The sequence below is a fragment of the Leguminivora glycinivorella genome, chromosome 5 (genome assembly GCF_023078275.1).
Source record: "Leguminivora glycinivorella isolate SPB_JAAS2020 chromosome 5, LegGlyc_1.1, whole genome shotgun sequence".
NCBI lineage: Eukaryota > Metazoa > Arthropoda > Insecta > Lepidoptera > Tortricidae > Leguminivora > Leguminivora glycinivorella.
The window spans coordinates 2,572,358-2,595,633 of NC_062975.1; the positions used below are offsets into that span (position 1 = coordinate 2,572,358).

Below are 23,276 nucleotides of genomic sequence, written 5' to 3' on the forward strand. Positions count from 1 at the left end.
ATTGACACATTGGTAACACCTTCGTACTTCATGACCTCAATTTTTGAGCAAGAAACCGCTATACGCGTTCTATGGTGCGAGCATGAGAGGCCAAACTAAGATTCTTAAACTTTTCGTCGACAGTTTCTCTAACTACTCTACAAATTTACACGCTACAAGTGTGAAAAGTAGAAAATTCGTAAAGTGGCGATAAATTAAAACCGAAGGGATTTAAATCAACACCAGTTGCGAATTACATATTCGCACGTGTACAATATTTTACAGTACATATGGCCCATTGTAGCTCCGACATAGGCATGTAAAGTAGTACTTCGAGCGCTTGTGCGGTAAAGTACTATATAATAATAAATTAAAGCCTGACCAGAAATACAGTATGACTATTGTCAGGAGGGATCTGGGGGGGTTACCATGACGTGCTAAAACCGTTCAGTTTAGGTTGAGAGAGAGGGACGGAGCTATGTAACTGCTATAGCTGTGTCCCTTTCTCTCAACCTAAACTGTAAACCCCCTGTTGTTCTGATGTATGGGATGGCAGTGCAGTTTAGTATAAAGATAATTTTTAAGAAAAAAAAAAACCGCCGCCTTTGGGGTTCTGGTGAAAGCTACTTGCGAATATTGGATTATGTAGAAATGTGTAGGTATTTTTTAAAACTGCTTTTAATGCTTTAATTATTTGATGGCAACACAAATAAATATACGCATATCGTTAACGTTTGAGGAGTTTCCTCAATCCCTCATGAATCCGATTATAATAAATCGAAGCTTGACAAAATTTGACTTGAAAACTCAAAATTCTTAACACACATAACTAAATAAATGTCACTGTTCTGAACTTAAATGTCACTATAAGTGTGCCGTTCAGATTTAAGGAGTTCCGTTCTGATCTTCATCAGCAGTTCCACTGCACCAAATGTCACTGTTCTGGACGTAAGTGCATGCTGTTCTTATAAAAATACCATAGTCACTATAAGTGTGCCGTTCAGATTTGAGGACTTCGGTTCTGCCCATCATCAGCAGTTTCACTGCACCAAATGTCACTGTTCTCGACGTAAGTGCATGCTGATCTTATAAAAATACCAAAATCACTATAAGCGTGCCGTTCAGATTTGAGGAGTTCCGTTCTGACCATCATCAGCAGTTCCATTGCACCAAATGTCAGTGTTCCGTACGTAAATGCATGTTGTTCCTTAAAAAACACAAAAATCAACCTACGTGTGCCTTTCAGATTTGAGGAGTTCCCTCGATTTCTCCAGGATCCCATCATCAGAACTGGGGTCTGAGAAAAATGGGACCAATCTGTATGCATATACATTCAATAAAAAAAATAATTCAAAATCGGTCCAGTAACGACGGAGTTATCGTGGAACAAACATAAAAAAAAATTAAAAAAAAAAAACATTCAGACTAATTGAGAACCTTCCTTCCTTGAGAGATTTGAGGCGGCGGTTAAAAATAGTTCTAATGATATTCCGCAACATGGCGCGTAGCATGGCATGGTCCGTTAACTTCGGCATATAATTAGGTCCATTATAGGAAACAGAATGGCATAGTTAGTTTTCTTAAATTCGTATTTTTTCTTTAAAAAAAACCATACACCTGCGATAGATGTTACTTCAATTACTGATTGAGAAACGGGCTTTACAATTAACTCATTCTAAGTGTCAAAACTATGACATGTCCATCGCATATCGAACACACAAAGCCCGTTTCTTAACAGCAATTGATGTAACATCTATCGCAGGTGTATGGTGTTTTTAAAAAAAAAGTTACGAATTAAACAAAACTATGTTTCCTATAATGGACCTGTTTGCCGAAGTTAACTGAATTCAATATATTTCAGGTCAGGCTTTACTACTACCAATAAAAAAGAGCAACTCATGTGACCGTGTGAAATCATCCATAAGTTCAAAATTTCAGACATTTTCGCGAATCAGTGCTTACAAAGTGGAAAAACGAAAACTTGATTATTGTTCGCGAAAATGTCTTGGCTCTCACAATTTCGAACTTAAATCCTAGATACTCTTTTGGATGTAAGTGTGGATGTAAGAAATTTTGTGTTAACAAAACTATGTTTTAACTAGCACAGAGTTTATTTGATTTTTTTAACTGAATAGCATAGCCAATGATTGTAATATTTACAAAAGTTGCAAAGTATTGTTTTTAAGTGAGAAAAGAATAATGAAGAGTGGTAACATTCCTAAATTTATTTGTATTTGAGTTGCCTTATGTTTTTGATATACATTTGCCAGTTAAACATTATTTGAATAAGGATTTTTACAAATATCAGTGATTGTGTGCTGTGTTATGTTTATTATAGTACGTAATACTTATACTGCAGGGCTATAAATATAATTTTATGTTAATTATATTTATGGCCATGCATTCTTGTTTTTCGCAAAATCACTTGAAGTAAGAAGTTTTTATGTTTATTTTTGTTCTTATTGTTTTAATATTTTGTATTGATTCGACAACAAATTACAATCCTAGTTTTCCTAAATTCGCCTAGGCTAATTTTTAGCATTAAATATAATCGATTAATTTTTAGAAATTATGTCGTTTTATTTGGACTTCAAGTACCATGATCGACCCGTACATTTTATATATGAATAATTTTTTTGACAGTAACTTTGTGAGTGTATACAGCGTGGCAAAAATAGTAGCTAGAAAAAAAAAAAACGTAGCAACATTGTGGTCTCGTCTTTCGTGTTAGGGTCCTACTGGGACTTATAAATAATAACGCGGACTGTATCAAAATAGGCTGGTTTATTCCGCCTTAATTACAGCTTCAAATCCCGGCCAAACAGTTATAAAATTAATTCGGTATTCGTCCGTTGCCGGTGAGGTAGGTAAAGGTGAGTGTGTGTGCCGCGCGCTGCTCGCAGGCCTGCCGCGATGACGTCGCGATCGCCCGCCGCCCGCGCGTCTCCTCCCGTGCGTATGTCGAGTACTCAACATGCTGCCCGGGTTGAAGTAGTAGAGAAGACTTCAAGAATCTGGAAGGGGACAGATGTTATTGTATGCCCTTCGAATAGTTCCTCTCCTTGTCCTTATTTCAGCCACTCTGCTGATCCCGTCACTGCCTGGGTAGAGCTGAGTTACGCGCCCTAGAGACCATACTAAGGGTGGAAGAGTCCGATCTTTTATAAGGACCAACGATCCGAGTTTTAACTCCTTGCTTGAGGATTGCCACTTCAGCTTTTGCTGCAGTAAACCGATGTACTCAACCGAGAATCGGGACCAGAAATGCTGCCGGATGAGCTGGATTCGTTTGTATCGTTCCAGGCGATTGATGTTCACATCAGGCACTTGTGGTTGAGGTATAGACATAAGTGAGCGGCCAATTAAAAAGTGAGAAGGAGTTAAGGCCGTAAAATCAGAAGGATCAGTGGAAAATGAAGTGAGAGGACGACTATTTAACGCTGCTTCAATTTCAGTGAGACAAGTCGCCATTTCCTCATAAGTGAAGTGTGTAGTTTGTAGCAGCCGCTTAAGATGATGCTTTGTGGAGCGAACGGCCGCTTCTGCAAGACCGTTGAAGTGAGGTGTATAAGCAGGTACAAATTTAAATTCGATGCCCTCCTGCGCTACCTGACTTTCGAGATCTGACTCCATAAGGAGTTGTGCCAGTTCATTACAAGCGCCAACGAAATTAGTTCCATTGTCACTTGTAATGGACAATGGTAACCCGCGACGAGAAACGAAACGCTTTAAAGCGGCAATATATGCCTCACTAGAAAGAGCCGTGACGAGCTCGATGTGACAGGCTTTGGTCGAGTTGCAGATGAAGATTGCCAAGAAGGACTTTATAAGCTTGCAGCCTCTACCTTTCCTGTCTGCTATCAACACTGGCCCAGCGTAGTCGACGCAACAATGTAAAAAAGGGAATTCTAATTGAGTTCGTGTTGAAGGTAACTGCCCCATGATGGGCTGAACGGTGTCATGTTTAAAGCGAAGACATCGTACACATTTATTTACGGTGTTTTTCGCAAGATTTGTGCCACCTAATGGCCAATAAGTTTGTTTTATAGTTCCTAGTAGGAGTCGTGGCGGGGCATGCAAACATTTGATATGATAATGTCTAAATATGATTTTTGTTAAGTGGTGTTTGCTGCATAAAAGAATTGGATGCTTAGTATCATAGCAATAAGGCGAATTATCTAGCCTGCCACCAACTCGCATGATACTATTTGTATCTAAGAAAGGCGTTAATGAAATTAATCTATTTTTGTTAGGTAGTGCCTTGCCAGTTTTTAGAACAGCATATTCGTCAGTGAACATTTCTTGTTGTGCCTTTTGAGTTATTAGAATTAACGCATTTTGAACTTCTTGAACTGAAAGATGACCAGTTAATTTATTGTTCCGATTTTTACAATTATGTATGAATCTTAGCAAATACGCGATAATATTTTGCAAATTTATGAGTCTTGATTTGTCTTGAATTAACTTACAAATACGATCGGTGCTAAAATCATCTACAAGCGCCAAAGAACAGGTAATCAACTCAGGTAGATCATGCTTCGCGTGAGTGTTAGGCATTTTTGGCCATTCAGATTCTGGCTCCAACAGAAATGTCGGACCTGACCACCATAAGGATAAAGCGCTGATTTGGTCAGCCTTCACCCCACGAGAAACAAGATCCGCCGGATTGTCCTTCGACGGTATGTAGCTCCACGTGTGACCTGCAGTGCTCTCTTGGATCTCGTGGACCCTGTTGCGAATAAAGCTTTTTAAATTATTTGGTGGTGTACTTAACCACCCCAGAACAATAGTAGAGTCACACCAGAATCTACGTTGACTGAATTGAAGAGTCAATGAGCTTACCACTTTGTTACATAGCCTTGCAGCCAACAAAGCCCCACACAATTCAAGTCGAGGTATCGTGGTGGGTTTTATGGGGACTATTTTACTTTTTGAGGTTACAAGATGCACTTGCACCTGACCTGATATATCAATTGAACGAATATATAGACAGGCACCATATGCACGCTCTGAAGCGTCTGAAAAGACGTGGATTTCATGACTCACTGAGTTATCAGCAATCACCCAGCGAGGTACCATTAAATAGTTGAGAAGAGGCAATGTTTTAACAAATGATAACCACATTTCCTTTATTTCCTGCGAGACTTCGTGATCCCATGAACATTTTTCAATCCAAAGTCTCTGCATTACAATCTTTGCCTCTACAATGCAAGGGTTAACTAGGCCTAATGGGTCAAATATTTGGCTAATGACTGAGAGAATGTGCCGTTTTGTGACGATTTCATTAAATTCAATACTGATAGCAAACGACATCATATCAGAGTCACATATCCAGTTTAGACCTAAGGTTTTTGAAGAACTATTTCTATCGGTACTTGCAATATCTAGAATATTATTTGTCTCTGAATTGGGTGCAATTTGTTCAAGAATATACTTATTATTCGATTGAAATTTTCTTAAATTAAACTGCGCTGATTTCAGTGTCGATATGACGCCCTTGCACAACCGAATGGTGTCCTCGATAGTCGACGAACCGCTCAAGTAATCGTCGACATAAAAGTCACGCTCAATCGATTGTTTGACGTCGCTGTCGAGGGCACTAGATCCCAACGAAACCAAACACTTAGTTGCTAGGTACGGTGCCGAAGCTTGCCCAAAGCTGACGGTGTTAAGAGTGTACGTTTTTAAAGGATGTGAGGAATCATATCGCCAAATTATCTGTTGAAGAGAGCGTTGAGAGGGGTGAAGATCAATCGCCCTATACATTTTCTCGACATCACCAGTTACGATATACTTATGCTGTCGGAAACGAAGCAAGATGGAATAAAGATCCTCCTGAACTGTTGGTCCAACCATTTGGATCTGGTTGAGGGACACGCCAGAGGTTGAAAGTGCTGACGCGTCGAAAACCGTACGAAGCTTTGTAGTCTGGCTGGACTCACGAAGCACACCGTGATGTGGAAGGTAGTAATTGACCTTGGATTGAAGACAGCCAGCCTCCTTGTTCTCAGTCATGTGACCTAAACGCTCATATTCCCGCATGAAGTCGATGTACCTTTCCTTAAAAATCGGCTCTCGAGTAAACTTACGCTCTAGAGACAGAAAGCGGCACTTTGCCCTTTGAAACGAGTCTCCTAAGACAGCAGGATCTTCTTTCAGCGGCATTGTGACGATAAATCGGCCATCCTCGTTGCGAGTCGTAGTACGGTAGAAATTTTCTTCACAAGCGCGTTCCTCTGGTGACAAAGAGTGCTTAGCTGCGACCGTGTCTAACTCCCAAAAACGAGTTAAGTCTGGGTTTGGCTCCACCTGTGCAAAATTGCAAACTGGAGCAAAAGACGGTGACGCACGATGGGTAAGATCCCTAACCACCAGCCAACCCAGTCTCGTTTCGAACAACTTCGGTAACTTTTCACCTAAATCAATAGAATTGTGACCTAAGACGGACCAAAATACATCAGCCCCAACTAAGATGTCTATATCTGACGATACATTGAAATAAGGGTCAGCCAAAATGATTCCTTTTGGAATTGGAATATGGTCTATATTAAAGTTTGAAGTTGGAATTTTTTCTGTGACATGTTGTAATATGTAACAGTCTACTGTGAAACTGTAATTTTCATAAGACGACATTATTGTAAGGCTGCAAGTCTCTGCAAGGTGTGATTTTTGCTTATTGACTCCAGTCAACGTGGAGCCCATACTACGCCGTGGCAAACCCAGCTTACCGCAGAGTGATTCCGTTACGAAGTGGCAGAAACTTCCGTTGTCAAGAAGCAGCCGAGCCGTATGCACGTTGCCTGCGTTGTCGCGCACCTTCACGATCGCTGTGGACAGGAAAGCATGCGGCGCAGTAGTACATTGCGGTATTTGCGGTACATCATGACCAGATGCAGCGAAGTTACAAATAGCAGAAGTCGTGGGCTCAGAATGAGCCACTGATTCATGCAGATGTAAAAGTGTGTTATGTCTCTGTTTGCAGTATTTACATGACACAAGATTGCAACTTTTTTCTAAGTGCCCAGGCCGTAAACAATTAAGACAGACGTTCGATTCTTTCGCCTTTTGAATACGACTTTCTATAGGAAGGGCTCTGAATGTTTCACAGTTGAAGAGAAAATGAGTTTGATTGCACACGGTACATGTAAATATTTTTTTATTCTGCTTATTGAATGTTTTGTTTGGGGTTTTTTTGTTAGATGAACTACTGTTGTTAGTTGTAACTATACATACATTAGTGCTATTTTTATTTTCAAATTTATGATTTTTACCTTTACTTTCTTGCAAAGTCTCCAACAAGTCTGCCCGGTTGCTAAGGAAAGTAATAAATACTTCTAAGGATGGAGGGTGAGAGAGCGTATTCCGATGCTCCTCCCATGCCCTATGCGTCACACTATCTAATTTTTCCGACATCATATGTATAATTAACGTGTCCCAATGTTCAGTTGGTTCATCCAATGTCGAAAGTGCACGTAGGTTTTTATTTGTAACGTCAATAAGACGTCGAATTGAAGCACAAGATTCACTGTGAATTTGCTCGACGCTAAAAAGTTCCTTAACATGATTATTTACGAGCAACCTTTTGTTATCGTACCTACTGCACAATAACTTCCAAGCAGATGTGTAATTTTCAGATTTAAAATCTAAGTTGTCTATGACAAGTAAGGCACTACCTTTCAAAGACGCGCGAAGATAATGTAACTTATTAATATTATCCATATCGTCCCTGGAATGTATCAATGAGACAAACGTATCTCTAAACTCAAGCCAGTGTTGATAATGTCCTTGAAAAGTAGGCAAATCTATTTTTGGCAATCTAACACAATTAGATTTATGACCACCTGCCTGACAATCCTCGAAACTCGCCACGGATCCCTCGCGTGCAACGCCCAAGGTCGCGGCGGTCAGCGGTCGCGCGCCTAGCAGGTTGCGCGCCCCTGCCACCAGCTCGTGGTACTTTGTTTCGAAATCTTCGCGTTCCGAGTCTGACGATTCCGAAAGCATCTCGATCTCGTCCTGTAATGCGTCGAAGGCGGCGTATAAGGCATCGAATTTATTAAATCTGCTTTCTAAATCTAACAGCTGGACTGTGGTAGGCTTTGTTATAGTGCCAAAATCGTCTAAATAATTACTAAAAATTGTCATTTTGCCCTTTATGCAGCTACGCTTCCTAATATGCTGTTTAAGAGTATCTGCAGCCGACATGGTAAAAAAATAAGCAATAAGATGTTACTCTAATGACCCAGTTTAAATAACTATTTATGATAATTAAGTTCAATTATAGCGTAAGCAACCTTATTGCAATACTAATTAAGGAAAAGTTAAATGCAAGCGCCCAGCTGTGCTTGTTGCTAGCCGGCGATAAGAAGCGTGCGAATCTCGTAAACAAATTCCTTTTATATGGCTACTATTTGACTACTTATTGAATTTTAGCAAATTAAAGCTTATAAGCGCACGAAATAATAGCGAAATAAGATTGCAATTTTATTAAAACTAATACTTATGATGAAATACGAAATAATTCACTGAAATCGATTGCAGTTTTAATATTTTAAATTTAATGGAAAGGAAGCTTTTTATAAGGGAAAGATATGGAACGAACTCACGTATGTCTATAAACATCCACAAGTGACTTGTGATCGAAGATGTGAAATTCCTTTGTTCTCACGATGACTCGCACTTTCAATGTGATGTTCAAAGTCCGTTGCAATGGAAATTTCCGAATCACACTCTATCTCTGGCGCGCGCAGTTGCTAGGCGAAGTACCCGAGGAGACAATGATGATGAGGAGTCTTTGTTAGGTATCTTCTACAGCTGAAGACCACGTCCGAAGAGCCAGGAGAATTTTGAAGGCCGTCGACCGTTATTCTCGCGAATTAAGACGGTGAGAATCCTAAAGGACCAATGTTAGGGTCCTACTGGGACTTATAAATAATAACGCGGACTGTATCAAAATAGGCTGGTTTATTCCGCCTTAATTACAGCTTCAAATCCCGGCCAAACAGTTATAAAATTAATTCGGTATTCGTCCGTTGCCGGTGAGGTAGGTAAAGGTGAGTGTGTGTGCCGCGCGCTGCTCGCAGGCCTGCCGCGATGACGTCGCGATCGCCCGCCGCCCGCGCGTCTCCTCCCGTGCGTATGTCGAGTACTCAACAAACGTTAGTGTTGGAATGAAAAAAAATTTCAGCCCCCACTTTACATGTAGGGGGTACCCCCCCTACATGTACCCCCATGTATGTTAGGGTACCCCCTAATAAAACATTTTTTTCCATTTTTTATTTTTGCACTTTGTCGGCGTGATTCATATACATATTGTTACCAAATTTCAGCTTTCTAGTGCTAACGGTTACTGAGATTATCCGCGGACGGACGGACGGACGGACGGACGGACGGACGGACGGACGGACGGACGGACGGACGGACGGACGGACGGACGGACGGACGGACGGACGGACGGACGGACGGACAGACAGACAGACAGACATGGCGAAACTATAAGGGTTCCTAGTTGACTACGGAACCCTAAAAACGTTAATTTAATACTACAAACCTACTTCTGTTGCTGACTATAATTCTATATCATCTGCAATAATATCGAAGGCCTAAAAATATACAGCGTATGTATTCCATACGGGCGAATATCTTAATAACGATTAGTATCGGACCTAAGGAGACTGACTACATGTTTTTTTGAATAGATGAGACTTAATTTTCATATATAATAATTCAACACGCAATGTATTATGTCCACATCAATTAGCGTACCGTACCTACCTAAACGTTATTACGACATGACATTTATGTCACGTCAAATTAAGTTGGACGGCGTACATTGCTGTTGGCCAGATTAAAAAAATCATTTCTCTTAATTAATAACACTTTAACAAAATTATTATCCTAAACGAATAGATACATTATTCGTCCGTATTGAATCTACACGCTGTATAACACGATTCAGATATTTTTGAAGCCTTTGTTGTGTTATTGCAGCATGAGTGTCGATGTCGCGAGAGTATTTCGCCGCTAGATAGACTATAGTTCTTATAGTACGTTGTAGGGCTTGCAATATCGGACGGTTTTCAATTCCGGAACTGGTTTTCGAGATTGGACTTCAATTCCGGAATTCCGGAACTACTTCCGGAATTGAACAATTTTTTTTGGTTTGGTTTTCTGGTGGATTTTTGATGAAATAATACAATTTTAAACTGAAATTTGTTATAAATCGACGTTTAAGACAATAACTCCATACCTGAAAGGCGTATAACACTGAAATTTTCATTTTAGTAATTTTACAGGAAAGCCCATTTTGCGTCAAAATCGGTCTTGCAAGGTATTTCGAACTACAGTTAACGATACAAACGAGGTTTTAGTGCCAGTTTTCTGATAGTGGTCAACGTTAAAGTTATTTTTTTATCCATTGAGCATCGAAATAATATAAAAATAATAATTTACCTACAAGAATTGCATAACGTCTTGTTCACATAACTGTAATAAAAGAAATATTGAATTACCTTTATCAGACTCGAGTAGGGACAAAAGATATCCAAGCTAGCCCAAAAAGACAGATTTTATGATTTATTCCTAGGTACCTACATGTACCTACACTTTAATTTTTTGTAAAAAAATAAATCATTCTTTTATATATACATCATTTTCCATACATTTGCTTCTCACATCTTTTGATTTTGTGGTAAGTGGTAATAGACTTAGATAGAGTTTAGTAAAATATGCACACGTCTTTGTGAAAAGTGTATAAAGTAACTACGACGTTATGCTTGTGAATGAATCTAATACTAAGTACTACGATTTGCTTCTGAACTTAAGACTTTATGCCTAAAATATTCAGTGCTATGAGAAAAGAAGTAAAATTATGAGTTTATGCCGCTTTAATACCGATTAATTTAGATTATTACTGAAATTTAAGTTCGATCTAATAAATTGAGCATAAATAACGACAATAAAATAACAATATTAATAATGTACCTAATGTTATTTATGTTTAATTGTCCTTCAGTATTCGAGCATAACACTCAACTCCCGGCTAGTAATTTTAAATCATCACAAAACAAAACTTTCTACAACAAATATTTACTTTAAAATGATTATATATTTCACTTATTAGCTAAAACAATTGAGAGCAAAACCAGAAAGTGACAATGGTATAATATTAGCGGGTTAAAACTACACTATCTCGCTCTAACTAGCCCTGGATGCAACCCTTTGGTCATAAAATAGGCACTACCTGAATCCGAGGAGTGTCTAACTTAATGAATTTACATATCTTTTATAGACGCGGTGGTAGTTTTGTAAAATAACCAGGCTGATATTACACGTTTTCGTTCAAAAATATATCTTTTTTCAATTCCGGAACTTTCGAGATTATGCGTTTCAATTCCGGAACTGTAATATCGGAAAAATTGTCCGAAATTCCGGAATTTCGAGATTCCGGAATTCCGGAATGCAAGCCCTAGTACGTTGCTCCTAGAAAGTTATGTATGAAAATCTTGGCATAATTAATGGAAGTTTTTTTTTGATTGGGATATGTACATTATAGGCCGAAGTTATTTTTCATCAACCCTCCCCATCCCTCTTCCCTCTGCGTCACCCCTCTTCCCCCCCCCCTTAAATAGCCAAAAATGCGGTTTTTCTCGATTTCTGACAAAACCGTTGAAGATACAGAAAAAGTGTGTAGGAACAAAGTAATCCTTAATAAATTTACTACAAATCTGTCTTTGACACTTTAGTGCTAGCACTTATAGTTTTCGCGCGATCTGTCACGGAAGTTGCTCCTTTCCGCAATTTTCTTTAATGAATGTTAAGTTTTCTCCCAAAAATGCATTTTACGAAATCGTCCAAATTTTGTTTGATATTACTAAAATTGCATCAAACCGTCTGTCAACGTTAAAGCGTTCGTTAAATTCTGTCAAATGTGGTTGATGCAACCGGCCCTAAGAAAGGTATGAATAGGTAAACAAAATGAAATTACGTTTGAGTTTTCTCCCATATCTTTTTATTCTAAATACATTAATATTCTTTAGTTCAACTGAAATAGTCATTTAAACTATTACAAGCTATTTTTTTATTTTAAACATAAATAAAAAGTAATGCAAATGTCCAGCATTGCACACTTTAACTTGTTATTAATAATAATTTTATCTAGGTATTAACCAATCTTAGTCGTAGTTACAGTAAAACACACAAGAGCACCTACTGCCACATTTAGTAGGAGGCGAGTACATAAACATTTGTTCAGGGGTATACCATAAGATATAGACTCTTTGTAAAATTACTACAAAATGTCGAGTCCCATGCAGTTAAGCGTATCGAGTCTAACATACAAGAGCTTGGGATGAGAATAAAGTATTACACAGTATTTTAACATTTCAAAAAGGATTATCCGTTCAGTAGACTTATACTCGTTTGCTATGTTTTACGAATCGAACTACGCAAGATTGGGCACGTACGTTATACACAGATCTACTGGTAGTACGAACATTTTATTTAACACAATTTTGTTACAAATACATAGGTACATTAGAAAACAAATGGTTCTAAGCGTAATCTTTCTATTATAACACACAGTAGTTAAGCGTTTTAATTTTTCTTATGCGAGTGTTGACTCGACACTGATCCTAAACTATGCTTTCAAAATCAGACACTTCGAAGACATCATTGGCGATTTCGCATAAGAAATTCCATTACTTTCTGATCGCCGTAAATCTTAATTCACCTACGAAAATAATGTACATTGGACCTTCATTCTTGACTCTGATGAATGATGGGTGACAAAATGACCTGCATTTATAAAACGTAATAATACTCATGCTGAGATACTAGGAAGAATAGAATAAAGTGCAAGGAACTAAATCGTAATTAATCAAAATATCTTTTGAGTACATGAAAGTATAGAGACCAGCTCGTAATCGTAAATAAACTAATAGAATTTACATTAACATGGATATAATGGCATACAGACATCCTTAAAGGTACATTTGATTAAGTAATCGCACCCCCGTGTTTGAAATGCTGAGAGTACCAGTTATAATCGTAGGTAGACTTCTATGAGAAGGATACTGTGACTAACAACAATGTACATGATACTTATACTGAGGCTACGCCGGCTTACCAATTACGTTCAAGTCAGATCTGCAGGCGATGCAACATTAATACATATTATGAAAGAACGCTCTCATCTGCACTAACAAAATGACTCCTGGCGCACTCTGTGAATGTAGCTGCTCACGCTCAGGAAACATTTTCTTAATGCAAATGAATTTCGACGCATCAGAGATGAATACAAACTTAAAATAGGTATGATTGTTGTGCGAAGTGAGAACACGAATGAAAGTGCCCCGAGACAGGGCACACTTAGCATGTACTATTGCAAGACCCGGCCTTCGCCGCTACCGTTTACACACTTAGTTAATTACTTCTGCAAACACTTGTACTGATAATTCGAGAGAAAACTTAGTCGCAAACCACTATTGTTAGTATGTATTTAACATTTGAATCAAACACTTCAAGCCGTTAGTTGCATACTTACACAAAACTTTTACCATAAGATTCATGACTAACATTATGGGTAAAAGGGATAAAATACCTAAGTCACATAAAAATACATTATGCTAAAAGAAAATGAAAAGGTATCGCCAGCGATCCTTAGAGGAAATGAGGTGCTAGTAGGGGAGGAGTGCTACTCGTCTCGGCCAGCGGCCCGCGGCGCGTGCGCAGCCGAATATCAAATATTCAGAAAAGACAACAACAACTCCGAAAGGCAATTTTTAAAATTTACCTTAAAATAGATTATAATTTACGATAGGTACCTATTACGTTAATATATTTTGGTGAATAACATCATTATCGCAAACCCGTATTAAATATGAGAAACGTGGATGATATGACAATATAAATTACCCTTTCATACCAATTAATAAGCGTTTTCAATGTCCTAACTTAGTCGCTCCGCGTCGGCGAGGCGACGATTAAATCTACTTATTTTATACCAACTTTATTTCAAACGAAAACTAACTACTTACAGGGGATCTGAACGTCTCTGTTAAACTTAGGGGATCGAACTTTACACATCTTTGGTTAGATAAAACAAAACAACAGTAAAAACACTAGACGATCGAATGTTACAGTCATTGGAGGGACATATCATTTAGTCGTTAGGTAACTCTAATTTAACATTGCATAATAATCACATATAAATAATCAAGGTCGAAATGTGACGACGGACCCGGAGGTCGTTCCATTTCGACGTAAGCGTCAACAAGTGTTTACATTATTGTTGTCCGACGGGCGCCGGGCGCTGGCCGCGCCGCCGGGCCGCGGCTGCGAGCGCCAGCGCGAGCGCGAGCGCCGCCAGCGAGCCGGCTACTGCCACAGCTTCCACCAGACCTGCATCTTCTCGGAGAGTTTCTTACAGATTCCGAGTAGTTTCCGTCACATCCCACCGTCGCCCTCCCCTTCGCATTCTTCTGAGCCTTCACCCTCCTCCAGTGTCACCTGAGGACAAAGTAAAATTTACGTTAAACTAAATTGTACCTTGTATTTTATTCGTTTTAAATAAAACAGTTAATAGTTACAGTGATTAATTGATTAATTAGAGTTTTTAATGTAATATCGGACAATTAAAAATGTCTACGTGCAGTACGTTTTTTAAATTGATAATGAAAACTTTTTGATTTGACATAATAGTACATTGTGCAACAAGGGAGCTAAGGGGGTCATTAAATACGAGTGTCCAGGCCCCGTAGACGAATGGCATTTCTCCGACGCCAAACGAGCTGGCTCTGTCGCGCCAATACGCAAGCGCGATAGAGATAGATATCTACTAGCGCTTCGTTTCGTGAGCGTTTCGTGAGCGATTGTGCCATTCGGCTAGCCACCCTGATATATTCACGACAGCCGCAGGCTGGAGTGAATATAGACACGAGTATTTAATATCCTTACCTCCTTAGTTACACACAATGTTTTTCATCACATTTGAGAGAAAAATCCAAAAAAAGTCATAAGACAAAACCTTCAACGCAACGACGGCGCAAAGACCAGTAGTGAAAAAATATATAAGTATAGAGATACTCACTTGAAACCGTATTTGTTCTGGACGATCGTCATCTGGCATAGAATGTGACTGCACGGGCGCGGGCGGCGGTGAAGGCGGGATCATGCTCTGGTAGTAGTCTCGGTTCTCCTCCAACGTGTCCAGGATGTCTTGCGCGTCGGGGTGCACCAGGTCTGCCCACGTCTCCCACAGGGGATGCACGATGTAGTCGATGAAGCCGACCTGGCTCTTCTCTATCGTAGAATTGTGCCTGTCGCACATGGGACTGATGTCCATCCCGTGCTCTCTCTCGCGGTCACCCTGCTGGAAGAACTCCTCCATGAGGAGCGCCACCCACCTCTTGTACAGAGGTAGAGGCTTCGTGGGATTACTCAGGTCGGCACAATGTACGAGATTCTCTAACACCTGTATTCTGTCCGTGTAATTGTCCAGCAATAAAACACCACTACCGGCAACTTTCTTAGTCTCCACCATCGTTTTCAGATCGGCCAGAAGGCTCATGTGTTTAGACATGTCCGTCGAGAGCACCATGTCTATGACCATCTTTCTGAGCGTCTGCCTCTGCTTCTTGTGAAGGTTAACGAATATGTCGCAGCCTTCGTTCTGTAGTAACTTGAACGCGACGGCGAGGTGGTGGTTTTCTAGTACGGACTCGTCATTGTACATGAGCGCTAGCTCCGAACTGGAATTGACTAAGAATTGGTTGGTGAGGCCGGGGTGGTCGACGTCGTGCACGCAGGCGGCGAACAGCGCCGCGCACACCTCGATGGGCGTGAACACGGCGTCGAGCGCGGGCGTGTTGAGGAGCACGTTCGTGGACTGCGTCACGTCGGCCGCGTGCAGCGAGTTGTGGAAGGGGTTGTCGCGGATGTAGTGCTCCTCGAGAGTCACCGCAAACGCGAGGAACGTGCGGGCCGGGATCTGTAGCGTCGTCAGCAGCTCTCTCGACGTGAATGCGGCGTACGCGACGGCGGTGAGAGGACGGCCGCACGACAAGTCTCCAATTCGGAAAATATCTACACCCCAGCGGTCGAGCTCGCTGAGGCACCTGCCGAGTTCCTCCTCGTGGGGCGTCTCCACACCGTGCCGCGGCACGCGTTCTCCGGTGAAACTATTTGTGTGTGTCAACGTCCTCTTCACGCCAGTGATCTGAGAATAAAACGCGTCGGTGAGATTACGACATGTCTTCAATAAATTTATTGCTCGGGGACAACGGATGCGCGCAAGTAGCCGGTCATACGTATGACCCCTTATTTGAATAGCGGTATGTTCAGGGTCACAAGCCAGCGATGATTAGATAAGTAAGAAAAAAATATTGGGATTGCGAAAATAAGTAAATAAAGCGTTTCAAATGGTTTGTTTACCGCTCGTGTTATCTTTTATACATATAACAGGTACGCAGTAGGTATATTATGGATATCAGAAAATGAGATAGTTATGTAGGGTAAAACTATTTGAATAACTTTACGTAATGACGTAGGTAGTAGTTTTAGTTATTAATACGTGGAATGAGTAATCCTGGAACCAACCTGTGACATGGTGGTGGCCGGGCCGCCCGGGCGGGGCTTCTCCTTCTTCTTGATCCTCTCGGAGGCCTCGTCCACTTGTAACGACGGTAGGTCGAGCTCCTGTTGCTTATCTGCAAAAAAATAACAAATAAGTTTTTGAAAAAATTGTATGCAATGGTACGCAAATTGCACGTTGTAGGTATTATTCTAAGTCTCTAAATTTTAGCCACGATATCACAATAAAGAAAGATATACCAACGAACATATGGAGAAGGTCAAGAAGCTCTTCAATATCTGAAGGATCTTAAGATCATAGGGGGTAATTACACAAAAGATTCCCATGGGTCGAAGGGTATCCGTAAGGGTCCACTCAGACATAAGATAAGAGACAAGATACTAACAATCATATTACATTTATGTTCTACTACATGTATTATATGAGCTAAATTGTATTGGGTATTGGTAAAAAAGGTAGCTCAGCCTATCTGCATATTTAACAGCGCTGTGGGTCAAACATATTTGACCTAATTTTACTTCCTAAACGTCCTAGGGTTATGATTTATGTTTGAATGGGTTGGGTTGATGCATTCTATTAATAATTATGTGCGTACGTCGTTCACTGATTGTTTGTGCCAATGTATCAACAGTATAATATAGGGCAGTCGTTAATTCATTAGTATCCATCATAGAGAAAAGTAGCTTTAGGTATATATAATGTTTATAAGTATAAAATAATTTTAATGTTTTAATATCTAGTGAGCTGCAAGATAATACGGATTTTTAATCTGAATAGCTGAATGATTTTTTTATTAGGTACCTACCTACTCGTTAATGGATGTTAAACATGTGTACCGAAAGTTTAAATATGATTCAATAAAAATATATTTATGTACCACTGATGTAACATTTTAAACGTTTCAATTCTTGTTCTGTTATAGTGGCATGTCATGTTACACTGCCAGCAACGTTTAAGTACAACATACGAGTATGATTATGCGGCCGCGGATTAGTTAAATGATAATTCTTACATTACTTTCCCTGGCAACAAATATGTTAATAATTCTGGCTAAACTGCTGATAGGAATATTGATAATAATTAATGGAAGAAAGTAGGTGAATATGTGAAGTTATAGATTAGATAGATATCGTTCTGGGTCGCCGTATGTGTGTCACTATAACCTAGCACAACAATCAATACAAATACTTCATTAATAAGGTAGTTACTAAGCGGATGGCTTTCCTGTATCAGCCATAATCAATACTTTATTGCTAAAATAACTAATTTAAGAACAGTTTCTTTCGTTGACCTAACTATTTATTTATGTAGGCAAAAGTGCTATAGGTACGTAAGTGAAATTTATCCCCATCACTTGAAAATATTTTTTCAGTACAGATGGTGTTTTTTATACGCACTAGTTCGAGAGTAAATGAACACTGAAAACAATTTAAATAAAAACAGTTACTGGGCCGAATAATCTAGGTATAAAATGAATCTAAGCGCCGATAGTGATTGGTGCCATAAGTTTCCTGATCGGACACAGATTCGGATCTAATCAGACCAGTGTTACAATGGCTTATGTAATCGATCAACGGTTATAATGAGCACCCAATTCGCTACAACTCCGGCGCAGTCGATCGTGATTGTATAATTTCAGCACTTGGGATTATGGTGTGTACACAAGTTTTTATCAGTTTTACTACAATGGCGCTACGCAATACGCACTAGGGTGGAGCGTGCTTGTATGGAGAAAATTAAAAATTAGAAATTCATAACGGAATAGGTATCGAAAGTTGCTAAAAAAATTGTAGATTATATTTCCGGTATAAAATTTAAAATTAGGTACTACTTTTAGCCCTCTACCAGCCGTAAAACCAAAAAAAAATAAGGTAAAATTAATAAATAAATTAAATATGTCTGATGTCAATTTTTATTTTATATTATTAATTTATGATACAAAAAAACCTGTTATGAAGTGAATTTAACCATAACAATGTTTAAATTTATTAAAAAATAATAAAAAATGATACTTCAATATTTAATTTTTAACTCAATAATCACGTTATCATGCGAAATACGATAAACGAAGTAACAAGTACAGTATATTTTTTGGGTTGTATTTTATATGAAAGGACATCTTTAGATATAAATAAAATGCTTTGGGTTTTTGCATTTCTCTTGATTTTTCCTATTTTTACATGATGACCAAAAGTGACATTTTAGGCGTTAATTGGGCAATTTAAGCATACTTTGATGCGTTATAACCAAAAATTTTGGTTGGACAGTTATGTTGTTCTTTGTGCTATGAGTTTATTTCGATTGATAGCTTTTCTGTCACATGCTTAGAATATTTTTTTAAGCACTAGTTATATATAAATAGGATTTTTTGGAAAATTCCAAGTTTACAGTCAATTTAGGTCTTAGAAAAAAAATGTTTCAAAGTAAAAAAAACTGAAATTAAAATCATTTCCAATACCAAAGGTGGTGTTTAATATATAAATGTAAAAAAAATATGTAAAATTAAAAAATTATATTTTACAAAAAAATATCAATATTTTTTTATTAAATCAATGGTAGAGGGCCAAAAGTATACAGCTAGATTTTTTTTATTATTTTTCTCGGAATCTACATAAAAATAGGCATTCTTTGAGTGGTATTCAATTGCATATTTCCAAAATTTTTAAATTCGCTCCACCCTAATACGCACCTTTCGAAATGTAGATATAGGAATAGGTACTTATTTTATCTTATCCATGTTGATAAGAAATGGGCCGCAATAAAAGTTTTATTTAACATCGCATGGATTAAGTTAAAATTAAAGCAAAACCAATAAGAAAATCGACTCAAATCAATACAAATGTTAAATGTCAATTTTGTTCAAATTACATTATTCTGCCCCAAAACATTGGTTTATTTGACGGGTTAAGCTAAAAAAATATTAATATGCATTTGCATGTTCAATCTCAAATCCGTATTGATGGAAACCAATGGATTACGTCTGTTGGATAATAACTCGTTTTTATTAATAGGCCGGCGCCGCATAATCATAACGAGCTCAATACGGTTACCACATATATTTTTAACGCAATCAAAGACGCAGATCTAGATCGCAGCTACCTTACCCCACATAATTTTATTAGCAACTATCTAAAGTGTACTCTGGCCTAATTTATTCTCGTAAAACATAAGGTATTATACAATTTGCAATAAAAATCGCAACGCGATTCAATAAACTTTGAGTGGTCTAGTTTAGTGTTTTCAGATGGATATAACACATAATATTTACTACTATTCAACGAGGATCACACTTAATTTATATTATGAGGAAGGAAATAAAATATTCCCGATTGCTAAGTAATTTATGCCAGCGAAAAAGTTAGCGATGGACAGAGTTGACAGAATAAATGAATGCGAGCGACAGACAATTGCCACAATGACTCGTTGAGCCACTCAAATATCCATGTCCTGCATATTTTATGTACCTAATAAACTCCGCTTGAATATTCATAACAGCGAAGGTCTCGCAGACTAATGGTAATAGGGGCGCGTTGCCGCTAAAACTGAATGGGAGCTAAGAGGGACATTTTATAACGTATTTCTTTAAAAATAGCTGCTTTTGGATACTACACCTGGGTAAAACGTCGGTGATTTGTGAGTGCAATAAGCTCAAGCTCGAAATTTCTAGAAAATTGCTTATTTAAATATTTACTTAGTTTTGTGAATCATCAGCTTGTTTAAATATGTACATATTAGTTTTGTGAATCATCAATTCTATGTCCATATTAAATATGACAAGTGCACTTATCAGCTATTTAGCAGGATGCAGTTCATTGCACGCCCTACTACTGTTGAAATTACTGTATATGATTCTTCGAGCATCTTTACAAAAAAACGTACGTACGATTGTACCAGGTGAACGCTAAGGAAAACAATGTTGCTGCCAATAACACTATACTTTTCTATACTCGCACGTAGCACAGAGCGCCATTTGATCGTAAACACGGTAATTTAAGATCATCTCGCGGTTGTTTCAGTTTATGTTGTTTACACAAAGCGTAGACGTTTCAAGCAATAATAAAATAGACATAATTTATGGTCCTTGGGCCACTGTAACCCTCAACCCGAGATTCGCTTATCAGAAATGTGCGCAAGAGGTTATCACTTCATTATCTAAAGATAACTAGTGTTTATTTATTGTGTATACATCTTGTCATATATTTAGTTACTTGAATTCTCGTATTGTATAATAATCAGTTATACCGGCCAAGATAGCACACGCCAGGGTGCGTAGCCGAATGGCACAAACGCTCACGAAACGAAGCGCTAGTAGATATCTATCCCTATCGCTCTTGCATATTGACGCGACAGAGCCGGACTACGTTTCGTTTTCGTTTAATGCCAAGGCCCCGTAGCCGAATGGCATCCGACGCCAAACGAAAACGATACTATACGCAAGCGCGATAGAGATAGATATCTACTAGCGCTTCGTTTCGTGAGCGTTTCGTGAGCGATTGTGCCATTCGGCTAGCCACCCAGGGCTGCCCAAAGCACAAACGCTTACGACAATATCGTTATCGTAGGTCGCTACCTCTATCTCTCTTCCGTATTGGCGCGACAGAGACAGACTGCGTTTCGATCGGCGTCTGGCCGTTAACGATTGTCATTTCGGCTAGGCCGGTAGTTGAGAGCCAGTAGTACGATACTCTTAGACTGAATAACAAGATAAGAAGCTACGCTCAATATTTTATTGCTTCAAACAGCTCATCCGCTCGTTTTAACGAGATAGTGTAAATCTACGATTAGATACTGTATCTTTTAAATGATAAATTAAGCCTGTTTAATCAAAAAGTTTATACCTATTATAGCAGAGTTGAAAGTAAATAAAAACGTCTGACGACCCCCATGTGACGCCGTGAAAATCATTATTATTGTTAATGTTCATTATTACTTTTCAAAATACTTATTACAAAAGTGTGTCGAATTTACTTTTGAGAATTATAAATGACAGTAGTAGGTGACAAATTATATACCATAGTTATAAAAGTATGAAGTTTGTCTTGAATATTTACTAAGTCTCTGAATAAAGGTATTATTCCATAAGTAGCACAAGAATATTGTATGAAAGTAAGGCGGGGTCAAGACGTCATTGCTAGGGCGGGCGGGCGGCACGGCGCTGACGTCACGTAGGCTCGTACAAGGCCTCTGTTCAGTGGGGCACTTCGCTTTATGACTAAGCTTTGGTAAAATATATGTCAGGTCATTCATTTACCCGAAAAATCAATCGCGACTTTACGCTAAGGGTAAACTCGAATACGAACGAATCAAAATTTTCAACAAAACGCATTTATTTTCACCAAGCTACGGATATGAGTAGAATAATGCAACAAAAGCCTTTGGATATTTAATATCGAAAAGCCTTTAAGCGTTTCGATGACATTGTTATATCATATACATTATTTTTCATTGTAATGTTAACAAAAGGGAGGAGATACTGTTGATACATCAGTCACAAAATACGCGTTAAATTCTTCTACAGGTATTTTACCTCATTTTTGACATAAGTAATATTGTGTATTGTTCAAACCAGTTTTTGTTTACAAAACGTGTGCGAATTTTCGTATGCCATGTTTTCAGTTGTTACCGGTAATGAAAAGCTCACATTCTTAGTTTAATGTTGGTAAACATTTCTTTCGTCTGAAGTATTTTTTTCCTAAATTCTTAGAAATAAATCCTTAGTTGTGATATTGTGCTTAAATACAATAGTAAATTTATCACATAAAACTTAAATAAATACTTGTATTATCTGCAGGAGAGAATTCGACTGAAACCCTTTTTTTTTATTATATTCTGATCGGTGATTGACCCTAGACACGCCTGATGGAAGGCGAAGACATAGTCTAAGAGGTTGCTCACCGATTCAGTAATAGCAGTCTAATGATAGTAAATTATGGTATTAGGTACCGTGGTTGGGATATAAAGGCACTTACCTAAGAAAGTGGTGCAGATGTACTCGGAGATCATGTTCCCGGACTTGCTGGACTCCGAGAAGTGGCTCAGCTCCTTGTTCAGCATCCGCTTGAACTGAAAGTGCAACAACTCCACTGAATGAGCCATCCTGGCGGCGCGGCGTCGCAACCAACGAGTTGGTCCACAACGGAACGATTGTCTCTCGGCGCACACGCGCATTTCACAATTATTCAATAAAAAGTCAAAAAACTTCTAAACAGTCTCAATGTTCCTAACTTATTAAACGTTCACCGTACGAGCGAAGTACTTGTCGCGACAGTAGGTCAACGCGTGTATTAGTGTCGAGCGCTTTGGCAATACTGAAGCCACGCTGTTCGTAGCGATACGATATCCTCGCTCTAAGCGTCTAGACTGTCGTCATCACGTCACGCTACGTACTCGGACCGCGCTAGATGGAATCACTGCACGCAATATTTTATCCTGAAATCGAATTTCCACAAACTCGCGCCGTAAAGTTTTTCCTCCCTTCTACAATGTATTGCCTCTATTTGTTGGCACGACGCGGTTCTCTGATTGGATTTGTCGAGCTCTAACCGACATGGCTTCAGTTTAAAGTTTTAAGTACGACCAGACATGGCTGCTTTAATCTAGATGCAATTAAAACGTCTGCAGTCTTTGCTGTAGGTGCGACGAAAACCGGAATAACGAGATCCCGCGAGTTTCAAATGAATAAAGTGACGAATAATTAGTATTTTAT

The 23,276-nt window shown here is 38.8% G+C and overlaps 2 protein-coding genes across 5 annotated transcripts in view; both read right to left on the reverse strand.

The window, feature by feature from the left end:
• Window positions 1-2,725: 2,725 nt before the first annotated feature.
• Window positions 2,726-9,125, reverse strand: LOC125226606. Of its 4 annotated transcripts, XM_048130636.1 has the most exons (3): window positions 7,251-7,813; window positions 6,708-6,806; window positions 2,726-2,993 (listed from the first exon to the last, which is right to left on the reverse strand). In XM_048130636.1, the coding sequence occupies exons 1-3, from the start codon at window positions 7,696-7,698 to the stop codon at window positions 2,986-2,988; spliced, it is 555 nt and encodes a 184-aa protein (XP_047986593.1). In that variant the 5' UTR covers window positions 7,699-7,813; the 3' UTR covers window positions 2,726-2,985. The 4 variants fall into 4 exon arrangements, with proteins under 4 accessions (XP_047986593.1, XP_047986594.1, XP_047986592.1 ...); XM_048130637.1 differs by lacking the exons at window positions 6,708-6,806; window positions 7,251-7,813 and adding an exon at window positions 7,825-9,125; XM_048130635.1 differs by having other exon boundaries at window positions 6,708-7,813.
• A 2,841-nt stretch (window positions 9,126-11,966) lies between these two features.
• The window catches only part of LOC125226452 (cAMP-specific 3',5'-cyclic phosphodiesterase-like), a 729,130-nt gene continuing 717,820 nt past the window's right edge, over window positions 11,967-23,276 (reverse strand). The window contains exons 9-12 of the mRNA XM_048130434.1: window positions 22,540-22,633; window positions 16,576-16,685; window positions 15,068-16,195; window positions 11,967-14,487 (exon numbers count right to left, since the gene is read on the reverse strand). Of these exons, the coding sequence (XP_047986391.1) occupies window positions 14,425-14,487; window positions 15,068-16,195; window positions 16,576-16,685; window positions 22,540-22,633 (1,395 nt within the window). The 3' untranslated portion in view covers window positions 11,967-14,424. The remainder of the gene's footprint in view (window positions 14,488-15,067; window positions 16,196-16,575; window positions 16,686-22,539; window positions 22,634-23,276) is intronic.